We start from the raw sequence: 12,864 nt of genomic DNA on the forward strand, positions 1-12,864 counted from the left end.
TGTAAATAGTCCCATTTGTATGCTTTATTCTGTATTTTGGCATAAAATAACACAACTGTTGGCCGTGTGACACATTCTTGAATTCTCTGTAGGGGAGGCCTAGCTGAGAGACTGAATCGCCTGCATAACAGAGAGAGGTCTGCCATTACTTTTTGGAGGCATCAACAAGGATCTGATTGCAAAATCCCTTTAGGTAAGGCTTGATGTGCTTTGTTCTGCACCAAATAGTATACTTGTATCTAAATGTATTGAGAAAAAAATATTTTGTGCTGTAGTGGCCAAAAGTTTTGAGACTTAACAATTTTTTTTTTTTTACAAACTTTGCTGCTTCATGGTTCTTAAATCATTCAGTCAAAATGGTTCTATGGTTACTGAACTACAATTGTGAACATTTCATACTTTTTTACATTTTTATTGACAAATAAATCAAATTGATACAAAGACTCAATACTTAGTGTTTACACCCTTATTTTTCTAGATTTCTGAAAATACTGAATACCATCTTCTGGGCCAAATCCTGACTGATGGGTTGCCCAGAATGCCTAATGAGTACTTGAACTTCATTACAATTTCTGTGTTTTTGTTCGTCCACCCACTTTTTGAAGATTGACCACAGTTTCTCAATGGAATTGAGATCTGGGGCTTCTCCTAGCCACAAAATTTCAATGTTTTGTTCACCGAGTCACTTAGTTATCATTTTTGTCTTGTGACATGGTCTCCATCATGCAGGAAAATTCATTGTTCATCACCAAATTGCTTCTAGATCATTAGGAAAAGTTGCTCTTGTAGGATGTTTAGATACTATTCTTTATTCACTGCTGTGTTCTTAGGAAAATATGTGTTAGCCCACTTTTTGGATGAAAAGCAACCTCACACGTGAATTTTCCCAGGATGCTTTACAGTTGGCATTATATAGTAGCACTTACCTTTTCTTTTCCAGATAATCATTCTTCCAGATGTCCCAAACAGTGTAATGAGGGCTTCATCAGAGAAAATAGCTTTACTTCTCTCCTCTGCAGTCCAACCCCTGTACTTACTTCAGTATGTCAGTCTTTGCTGCCTTTTTTGACACCAGACCGGGCTCCAAAATCCTTCAGCTCACTGTGCAGTTGCATGGAAACCTGCCTGATGCCATTCCTGAGCAAGCTCCTCACTGGTGTTGAATCGATCCACTAGCTGAATCCTTTTTAAGAGACTGTCCTTACAGATTTCTGGACTTTGTTGGGGCGCCCTGAAGACTTGTTCATAGCAGTGAACCTCGCTTTTTAAAATTTTGAGCCAATAAATTGTAATATAGGGGCAGTCTCACAAGCAGCAATGTCCTTTCCTGTAAAGCCCTTTAGATGTAAGGCAATGATGACGGTACGTGTTTCATTGGAGTTAACCATGGTTAACAAAAGAAGAAGACAGTGATTTCAAGAACCAGCCCCTTTTAAAGCAAACAGTCTGCTTTTTTAATTCAGTCAGCAGTGTGATATCAGTAGTCGTTTCCTCATTAACACTTTCTCTGTGAGCTAACAACAAGATCACTGAAATTATGTAAGCAGGTCGTTTTGTGGCAGGACTGAAATTCAGTGGAAATTTTTTTTTTGAGTAAATTTTCATGGCAAGGAAAGACTTTGCAATGTTTTGCAATTCATCTGACCACTCTTCATAACATTCTAGAGCTAATGCAATTGGCACTAAAAAAACTGAAGCAGCAACCTTTGTGAAAACAAAAATTTGTGTAAGGTCTCCAAACTTTTGGCCACAATTGAACAAATTTTCTTATGTCGTATATAGTTAACATTTAACAAACTAAAATAGGTGATCCATTCACTCAGATTCATATTAAATCTATAAAAATGCTAACATTGTGAAGTTACAATGATACCTTTAACCCTACCCTCACACTATCCTACATCTTTTCATCTCAGACTCAAAACACTCCTTTCAATTTACTAGTTTTCTACTCCTTGATAATTTGCTTTCAGTGTATTACAAATATTATTTAGGCCTCGCAAAGTTCAGTTCAGGGCACATTTAGATAATTGGTATACCATGAGCAAAATTGTATGGCAAACGATTTAGTTAATGTTGTCTCCTGAGTTTACGACTGCAGTAAAACTAAGTATCTCAGGAATAAACCTATGTCCTTGACAATCAGAAATTGTAGATCCCATGGATGGGAAAGTGACTTAAAGCCAAAGTTGATGTGAGCATCATATGACATTCACAAAACCATATAGTAATGTTGGCAGATTTTGTTCAGTTTTTTGTGGCAGATATCAAATATCAATGTAATCATCTGATCATGGTATCGAAATACAACTAAAGGGAGTCACCATGAAAATACAGCCCGATCTGTAGGCAGCATGTTATAAAGCAGGAGGAGCTGAGCAGATTGATATATAGTTTGTGAGAAAGGATTTAGTATAATCTGTGTTTTATTAATTTAATCCTCCACTCCCAGTTGGGCGGTCCTGTCAGTGATTGGCAGCTTTCTTTGTATAAGTGTGCATACAGAGATGGCTGTCAATCATTGATAAAAGCACCAACTGGACTGAAAAGCCCAGAAAGAGCAGAAGTTTAAATGACGAAAACACAGGTTATACTGAATCTTTTATCCCAATTTCATCAATCTACTCCCCTCCTCCTGCTCTCGGCATTTTCATGGTGACAAGCAACCATGAGGCCTTCACAGCAAGTGTTTATCTAAATTCATCAATGACATATTTCATTTAGATGGTTTTAGACTCCTCTGCAGAGTGAAGCATCAGGTAATATTTGCCAGCAACACCAACTTCTGTGTCTTGTATTATTTATTTATTTTTTTTACATTAGGAGAGAAAAGGACAAATGTGTAATGTAAGGTACTATTAAATGGCTTCTGTTGAAGAGGACCTGTAACCATTTGAAAAGTGGCCAGTTTTTGTTATTATTTTATTCCTGTTGTTCCCGAGAGTTTTTTTTTTTTTTTTTTTTAATCTGCCATATGTTTTCAGAGATATGTGCCTTTTTATTTTGTGCTAATTTTATGGTCTTTACAAAGAGGTGTTGCTCTCAGGAATCTCTGGGGTGTGTCTTTAGGCGTCCATGCAATATTACTTTTGTGAACATTGCCTTCTTAGTAAAGACTATAAATATTAGTGCTAAATCAAAAGACCTCTATTTCTTGAACCATATGACAGATTTAGAAAAATTGAAAAACAGCATACTTAGGGGAGCAGTGGGAGAAAAATAAGAGCAAAAACTGGCCACTTTAGACCTGCTGACAAGTCTGCTTTAAATAAAGGAGACATAAGTACAGATCCATTGATTCACAAAGCAAAAGACCACAGTCCTAAGGTCACTTCCATTCACAGAGTCTACAGCTGCACCGTGTTACCTTACACAGTCTCACATCAATCTCCCTCCACCGTATGTTTGGGGTCAAACTCAGCAGTTTGTTCTCAGTTCTCTAAATCACAAGAGATTTATCTCACAATTCCTATTTCAGCTTTGCCGTCCTTTCACAGTCCTTCTCTGACTAGCTGCGCAGGTAAAAGCAGGTACAGGACTGCAATGCTGAATCAGCAATTTTGCCTCTTCAGTCTCTATGACTGTGGCGGTCTCAGAAGTGACACCCCCCACAGTCATAAAGTGGTGGCTTTTTTAGTGATCACTTCATGAAAATACACGTTTCATTTATAGTTAAAGTTGTGAGTAGAAGTCTGCTACCATGTTGTTGTCAATTCCGTTAATTGGTATTTTAGTTATTTCTATTTCATTCCTTTGCTGGTATTCTAGAGGTAACAACCACTTAATGCACCCCTGCTTCATATTATTACATAAAAGCTGCTTAACGTACCTTTATTTTTCTTTTCAGGTGATAAATCAGGGACACTTATTTTAAAAATATTAGAAGTTCATGAGGAGTGCTCCGTGCAGGTTGCACTTTGTGAGCAGATGTCAGACATTCAGAATGATGATGCCAGCTGCTCTAAAGATACAACAAAGCTCACAGCTCTGTTCACTAAGCAAACTGCTGCACAGCTCAGACTGGGGCCTAATGACACCATTCATATCTATCCACCATGGTAAGTTTAGCCTACAAGGACCCATGCATTCATTTCTGATCCTGAATGACGCTTACTGCTTCATAAGTGCCTATGAAGCAATTAGCTCAGGTCGGGAGACTTGGTGGTCGGGCCCAGTCTTCCGATGCCAGAGCTGTCCGTGTTTCATGGATGTGTTAAACTGGTCTAACTTGGATGTTACTCATTTAAATTCCTGTTTTTTTATGCTTAGGCGTCTATGGAAGGATCATATTCAGTGATTGACAGCTTCTCCTGTATGATTACTCATATAGAGATAGCTGTCCATCACGAAGTAGGACCCCGCTGGTCGCCTAAGCAAATATATAATATATGTGTATTTATTTAATTTTTAACAGCTACATACATACATACATACATACATATATATCTATTTTCTATTTTTAAATGTGTTAAAATATAAAGATGTACAACTTGCTAATATACTTGCATTCATATCTGAAGATCCCGGTGCCAGCCACAGGCCTCCTGAGCTTCCTGTGATGGCACGTGACAAGTGCTGTGTGTGCAATTTGATCCAATATTAGCCAGAAACAGCCAAAGTCTATTGTAACTGTACATACTTTCAAGTAACTTTTCAGAATAAATTTTCATGCGTGTGTATATAAATATAAAGACTAATTCTGGCTATTATATGACTTCTATCCTGCATTTTCACGAGTTTTCCTCTTTGCTGGCTCTTTCTCTAAATTTGCAATGAACTCAAAGCTATTGAGAAGAGACTAGCTGCCATGAAGTCTCCCATAAACTGCACAGCTCTAAGGGAGTTATTCCTACTCTTCATTCCTTAGTTAGTAGACACAGAGAAGCAGCAGCATAAATGAAATTATATAGCAGTATTAATCAGTGTAGATGTAAATCCAGCTTTGCGAAATTTAGAGACTGTTTTTGAAAGCTCAGCACAATATTTCGACGTTTGCCTTTGCTTTTTTTTCTCATTCTGCTCCTCACTCCTCCTCCTCTTCCTCTCTCCAAAGAGTTGTAATTTGAAACGTCTCACTCTGCTGGCAAAGTGTTTTGTATTGAGCAAGAGGAAGTTGAGCTGTTTTTTTCAAAGAGGGCGGTGAATTCAGGAATTGGAGACGGGTAAGAAGAAGTGGCTCATAAGTGGGGAAAAATATATATTTCCAATATCCTTATGTTCACATGTACTATTGATTTGATTTCAGCAGAGGGGTGGCTTAGTGTGCTAATGAATTACAATGCATGTTGTTGTCATGCTTTTATATACTGTATAGAGGATGAAATGTCATGCCTTCATATAATGTCAGATATAATTGATGTTGGGAGTATGGGTGTTCTCAAAGCAGAACTTTTCTGTGTTTATGGGCGGTGTTCTCTGTAAAATAAGTGATTATATGCTTGTGTTGTCCCCACTTAACGGGGTTCTCATGGAAAAGAAAATGTGAGAAAAGTAAGGAAGTCATAAATACTCTTAATTATCAAATCATATTTGTTTTGTCTATGGATGTACTAATTATAGTATCTTAAAATGGCCACTGTCTTGTTGCACTGACAAAAAGTTGTCCTAGAATGTTAAAAGGGAAGATGCCTGTGAGTATGTGCAGGAGGAAACGCTTCTGACCTTGAGATGGGTTGACAGTATGTGGTATAAGTTATATCAACTTCACAATGGCCATTCAGCACTTAAAAAGTCAGGGTGGACAGCAGTGTGAGCAGCCTCTTCTTACCCCAGCGCTTCTGATATTACATCAGAATATCCACTGGGAGCACATCGTCATGGACATGGGAGTGGTTGGGCTTTTTTTTCTGCGCATGCTCAGCCGATTGTCCTACTTTCCAACTTTCCGTTAATGTGTATTGGTACCTTTAACTCCATTTGGGTTGGCAGCTGATATGTAACAACTCGTTGTGCAGGATTGTGGAATGTGTTGGTGCTATAAAGGGCAAGAGATGAGCAGTTGCAGATAATTTCAGCACAACACATTACATATGAGAAGGTTATTGTTTGAGCAGATTTCTGTCTTTTTGCATATGTATCCCTATTTACTTTGTAATGTTCTTTAAAGGCTCATGCATTAACTTGCTGGGCTAGCTACCGCCAATAGATGGTACTAGATAGATAGATAGATTTTCTTCCTCACAGGAGACAGTCATTTTGCTTCTACAGATGCATCTCACAAAATTAGAATATCATCAAAAAGTTAATTTATTTCATATTGTATAGAGTTAATGTTAATGTAGATGATTATGGATTAAAGCCAATGAAAACACAAAAGTCATTATCTCAGAAAATTAGAATACTTTATAACAGCTTAAAAAATGTTTTTAAAATCTGAAATATAGGCCTACTGAAATGTATGTTCAGTAAATGCACTCAAATTTCTGAATGGCCTTTTCTTAACAATCTTTTCAAGGCTGCGGTTATCCCGGTTGCTTGTGCACCTTTTTCTACCACACTTTTTCCTTGCACTCAACTTTCCATTAATATGCTTGGATACAGCACTCTGTGAACAGCCAGCTTCTTTAGCAATGACCTTTTGTGGCTTAACCTCCTTGTGGAGTGTGTCAATGACTGCCTTCTGGACATCTGTCAAGTCAGCAGTCTTCCCCATGATTGTGGAGCCTACTGACACAGACTAATGGACCTTTTTAAAGGCTTAGGAAGCCTTTGCAGGTGTTTTTTTGTTAATTATTCTAATTTACTGAGATAATGACTTTTGTGTTTTCATTGGCTGTAAGCCATAATCATCAACATTAACAGAAATAAACACATGAAATAGATCACTCTGTTTGTAATGACTCTATAAATGCGTTTCACTTTTTGGATTGAAGAACTGAAATAAATTAACTTTTTGATGATATTCTAATTTAGTGAGATGCACCTGTATCTGTTTTCTACGTGACATTTTCGATAGGACGCCGTATTCAGCATGTAATCTTAAAAGCGTTTTTCACTATTAGACAACCCCTTCTTAAATCGTACATTGCCCCATATACAATAAAAAACCGAATTACATACCAGCCTATTCCAGTGATACCGGTGCTGCTCTCCTGCCTGATAGGATGCTAATAGGCTCACGTGACATTGACTGCAACGCCCACTTGACATAGTCAGCAGCCGCTGATGGCTGCAGCCCATCAATGGATACTGATAGGCAAAAGTACTCATGTGACATTACAGTGTCCCGTCCATGCAGGGAGACACAGCGTTGGCATCACTGGAACAGTGCCTGTCTGGGAGGTATGTGTCTTCATATAGATATATATACATATCTTGTGTGAGACACTGTAGCATTTAATAGCTTATAATGTATTGTAATTTGTATTTGATACTACTTTTTTTTTTTCACGAGCATTGCACATCGTTATGGAGACTTTTACTACAATTATTATTATTTTTCTGTAGTCAGCCATCCATGCTGAAGAATAAAAATATTATAACTGTAGATTGTAGCAAGTTTATGGTTGCGTTTGTCCTGGCATGTATTTAATACAATCCTTTTGTTCTGGCATTCAAGCAATAATAAATTAGATTGTCCCTTAAATGTCAAACACAAAATATGCATTTGGCTGGAGCATCAGAAGACATTGAAGGGGATACATTGGTTAGAGGAAAAAGATGAGACATTTAGCATCTGCTAGAAGTATTCTTTTTTCCCCTTCATTCCAACAAATATAAGGATAGCATTAATCTTACCCTTGCATTTTGTTTTGCCATTTTGTAGTATATTGATTATAGGGTCTTATTTTCTTGCAGTTTTATATTGACGACTTAGGAAACATAGGCTTCATAGTTATGCAGGTCAGTGGTGACTGTCAACCTTGGAATATATTAGAAGGGTGCCCATGGAAATTTAAAGAGTACCTGTTGTCTTAATTTTTTTTTTCATAAATCATCATTTATTTTACTCACTTGTATAGCGCCATTAATTCCACAGAGCTTTACAGAATTATCATCACTGTCCCCATTGGGGCTCAGTCTACATTCCCTATCAGTATGTCTTTGGAGTGTGGGAGGAAACCGGAGAGCCCGGAGGAAACCCACACAAATACGGGGAGAACATACACACTCCTTGCAGATGTTGTCTTTTTTTGGGATTTCAACCTTGGACCCCAGCGCTGCAAGACTGCAGTGCTAACCACTGAGCCACCATGCTGCTCATCATCAATCATAAATGAAAATAAAAAAAAAATTGTAATGTATCTTATTAGAGAAATTTAGTTCTTTCTCCTTCTGGAATGATCTTAGTCTCTGTAAGCTGTGTATTCAGTGGTGAAATCTGTGTTCTATGAAGTCAGATTTTCCTATTACTGAGATATATTGCAGTTGGTGCTCATAAAGTTTTATGGAGGAGGGAGGAGCCAGTGGCAGATACAGACATTCTGCTTTAAGTTCTCTTGAAACGGCAGTCACACTTCATCATTTCTACAGTTGTTTACTGTAGCTAGTCTTAAAATCACTTTGCGAACTATGGTTACTAAATTAGTGGGTCTTTGATCCAATGATTACTTTACTAGATAGCTGGAGGTGAATAGCTGCTCCATGATTTTTTTTTTGTTTGCTATATTTGATGATGGAAATATTTTTTCCCCCTTATATAAAGTCTGAAAAAATCAAGCTGCACCGGAATGCTTCTGTGTGTAGTCCATTTTTCATAAACTGATAGAAGAAAGTGGAGAAAAACTGATGACCAAACTTTGATGAAACTCTGATCAGAAACCTTGATGAACATCAGACCAAGTTTCTCATACATGAAAATCACTGATGTGTGCATGAGCCCTAAAAGGGAGTTCTTTAACTCAAACTGACAGTATAAACTAAGCACATAGCCTTGTAGGGGATTTAGCCAATGTAAAAATAATAAATTGTCGGAGGGACATAAAGATCCGGCCTATTGAATTTCAGTGGCCGATCCTTTTGTTTTCCAGTAAATAAGACATTAACAGATGATTTTGTAAGAGGATCAGTCATGGCGAACACAGGAGCACTTGTTTGTGCCATGCGTTCCTGTGTAAGGGGTGGTCCGGTAGAGAGAGATGACCCCAGAATTATGTCATCAGGCACATAGTCTTAAAGGAACAGGACATGCAGGGAGTGTGAAGCCATGCATCCAAATACACCTGCATGGTTAAATATACTCTTCAAAAATGCCAGGAGGAGTATTTATACACTGCTATAAAATATGTATTGCGATCTCTGGAGGTTGTAGCTTTCCTCTGTATCAATACTTTAGGATTGTAAGTTAAACTTGGTTGACTATTTGTATCCTTACTGTAAATGTAAGTGTCTTTCAAGAGTAAGAAAGCTGACTGAGAAAGTATTCACACCCCCACCCCTTTCCCCTTGGCAATTCAAGTATTTTGCTACCTCACAACCTGGAATTTCACTGTTTTTTTTCAGTGTTTGCGTCAGTTCATGTAAAGAACATGCCTACAGCTGTGAACATTTAGTTTTCTTTTCATTGTGAAACAAACAACAAATAGGACAAAATAACTGGAAATTATTCACCCCCTAAAGTCAGTATTTTGTAGAGCCTCCTTTTGTGGCAATTACAGCTGCATGTTGCTTTGGATAAGTCTCTGAGATTTCCACATCTTGCTGCTGGGATTTTTGCCCATTCCTCAAGGCAAAACTGTTCCAGCTCCTTCAAGTTAGATTGTTTCCTCTGGTAAACAGCAATCTTCAAGTCTGACCACAGATTCTCAATTGGATTAAGGTCTGGGCTTTGAGTAGGCCACTCCAAAATATTTACACATTTCCCCTTAAACTACTCGATTGTTGCTTTAGCAGTTGGAACGTTAACCTCCATCCCAGTCTCAAATCACTGACAGACTGAAACAGGTTTTGCTCAAGAATATCCTTGTATCCATCTTCCTCTTGACTCAGACCATTTTTTCTGTCACTGCTACCAACAAACATCCCTAAAGCATGATACTGTCGCCACCATGTTTCACTGTAGGGATGGTGTTCTTTGAATGATGAGCTGTGTTGGTTTGGCACCAGACATAACGTTTAACTTGGTATCCAAAAAGTTAAATTTTGGTCTCATCTGACCACAGCACCTACCTCCATACATTTGGGGAGTCTCCCACATATCTTTTGGCAAACTCAAAATGAGCCTTACAATTTTCATGTGTAAGTAAAGGCTTTTTTTCTGCGCACTCTTCCATAAAGGCCATCTCTACAGAGTATACGGTTTATTGTGGTCATATGGACAGATACTCCACTCTGCTTGGGAACTCTGCAGTACCTTCAGGGTTACCTCTCGTCTCTGTGCTTCCTCTCTGATTAATGCCCACCTTGCCCGGGCTGAGAGTTTTGGTGGGCAGCCCTGTCTTGGCAGGTTTGTTGTGGTATCATGTTCTTTCCATTTGATAATGAATTTGATGGTGCTCAGGGGGATCATCAAAGATTGGGATATTATTTTTATAACCCTGACTTACAGTTATATGAAAAAGTTTGGGCACCCCTATTAATCTTAAGCTTAATGTTTTCTTAAAATTGGTGTTTTTGCAACAGCTATTTCAGTTTGATATATGTAATAACTGTTGGACACAGTAATGTTTCTGCCTTGAAATGAGGTTTATTGTACTAACAGAAAATGTGCAATCTGCATTCAAACAAAATTTGACAGGTGCATAAGTATGGGCACCCTTATCATTTTCTTGTTTTAAATACTCCTACCTACTTTTTACTGACTTACTAAAGCACTTTTTTTGGTTTTGTAACCTCATTGAGCTTTGAACTTCATAGCCAGGTGTATGCAATCATGAGAAAAGCTACTTAAAGTGGCCACTTGCAAGTTGTTCTCCTGTTTGAATCTCCTCTGAAGAGTGGCATCATGGGCTCCTCAAAACAACTGTCAAATGATCTGAAAACAAAGATTATTCAACATAGTTGTTCAGGGGAAGGATACAAAAAGCTGTCTCAGAGATTTAACCTGTCCGTTTCCACTGTGAGGAACATAGTAAGGAAATGGAAGAACACAGGAACAGTTCTTGTTAAGGCCAGAAGTGGCAGGCCAAGAAAAACATCAGAAAGGCAGAGAAGAAGAATGGTGAGATCAGTCAAGGACAATCCTCAGACCACCTCCAGAGAGCTGCAGCATCAACTTGCAGCAGATGGTGTCACTGTGCATCGGTCAACTATACAATGCACTTTGCACAAGGAGAAGCTGTATGGGAGAGTGATGCGAAAGAAGCCATTTCTGCAAGCACGCCACAAACAGAGTCGGCTGAGGTATGCAAAAGCACATTTGGAGAAGCCAATTTCTTTTTGGAAGAAGGTCCTGTGGACTGATGAAACCAAGATTGAGTTGTTTGGTCATACAAAAAGGCGTTATGCATGGCGGCAAAAAAACGCAGCATTCCAAGAAAAACACTTGCTACCCACAGTAAAATTTGGTGGAGGTTCCATCATGCTTTGGGGCTGTGTGGCCAATGCCGGCACTGGGAATCTTGTTAAAGTTGAGGAACGCATGGATTCCACTCCGTATCAGCAGATTCTTGACAATAATGTTCAAGAATCAGTGATAAAGTTGAAGTTACGCAGGGGATGGATCTTTCAGCAAGACAATGATCCAAAACACCGCTCCAAATCTACTCAGGCATTCATGCAGAGGAACAATTACAATGTTCTGGAATGGCCATCCCAGTCCCCAGACTTGAATATCATTGAACATCTGTGGGATCATTTGAAGAGGGCTGTCCATGCTCGGCGACCATCAAACTTAACTGAACTGGAATTGTTTTGTAAAGAGGAATGGTCAAAAATACCTTCATCCAGGATCCAGGAAATCATTAAAAGCTACAGGAAGCGACTAGAGGCTGTTATTTTTGCAAAAGGAGGATCTACTAAATATTAATGTCACTTTTCTGGTGAGGTGCCCATACTTATGCACCTGTCAAATTTTGTTTGAATGCAGATTGCACATTTTCTGTTAGTACAATAAACCTCATTTCAAGGCAGAAACATTACTGTGTCCAACAGTTATTACATATATCAAACTGAAATAGCTGTTGCAAAAACACCAATTTTTATAAAACATTAAGCTTAAGATTAATAGGGGTGCCCAAACTTTTTCATATAACTGTATATTCTCAACATCTTTGTTCCTGACTCGTTTGGAGATCTCCTTGGTCTTCATGGTGTTGTTTGGTCATCGGTGCCTCTTGCTTAATGATGATGCAGTCTCATTGACCTTACAGAAAAGGTAAGGTGTATATACTGACAGATCATGTGACACTTAGATTGAATACAAGTGGACTTCATTTCACTAGCTTGCAACAGATATTTTTAGGGGCTTCATCACAAAAGGGGGGAATACATATGCACATGCCAATTTTTAGTTATTTGATCCCATAAAGTTAATTTATGCCTATATTTTTCTCACTTCACCAACTTAGACTATTTAGTACTTATGTATCACACACAAATCGGATTTCAAAAATATTTAAACACAGGTTGTAATGTAACAAAATAGGTACAAAGCCATGGGAGTGAATAATTTTGCAAGCCACTGAATTTGCATGCCTATTTTCCTGGGTACATCTTAAGGATAACCTTACTCTTGTACTAATTGAACATGATTTTTCCTTTTACAGTATTATATTTTTCTGGGGCGTCATGTAATCCTTGGGCTTTTTCTTTCCAGTTTGTAGTATTTTTTTTCTTGCTAGTGACATTACTTCTTATCTGAACATATGAAATTCTTCCCAGAAAGCATTGCCTGACCTGAAGGTCTCCCTACACTAGCACTCTGCTTAAAGGAGTTGTCTCATGAAAATCATTGCTCAAAACCCAATAGTGAGTTTGAAAAGAAGT

The 12,864-nt window shown here is 38.2% G+C and overlaps 1 protein-coding gene across 2 annotated transcripts in view; it reads left to right on the forward strand.

Moving 5' to 3' along the window:
- Positions 1-12,864, forward strand: part of SPIDR (scaffold protein involved in DNA repair) — a 613,128-nt gene that overhangs the window by 172,912 nt on the left and 427,352 nt on the right. For both annotated transcript variants that reach the window (XM_073679274.1, XM_073679275.1), the window contains exons 8-9: positions 93-193; positions 3,848-4,058. In XM_073679274.1, coding sequence (XP_073535375.1) covers positions 93-193; positions 3,848-4,058 — 312 coding nt within the window. The remainder of the gene's footprint in view (positions 1-92; positions 194-3,847; positions 4,059-12,864) is intronic.

Source organism: Phyllobates terribilis, unplaced genomic scaffold, assembly GCF_046119375.1.
Source record: "Phyllobates terribilis strain yellow unplaced genomic scaffold, ASM4611937v1 Scaffold_4__5_contigs__length_816908805, whole genome shotgun sequence".
NCBI lineage: Eukaryota > Metazoa > Chordata > Amphibia > Anura > Dendrobatidae > Phyllobates > Phyllobates terribilis.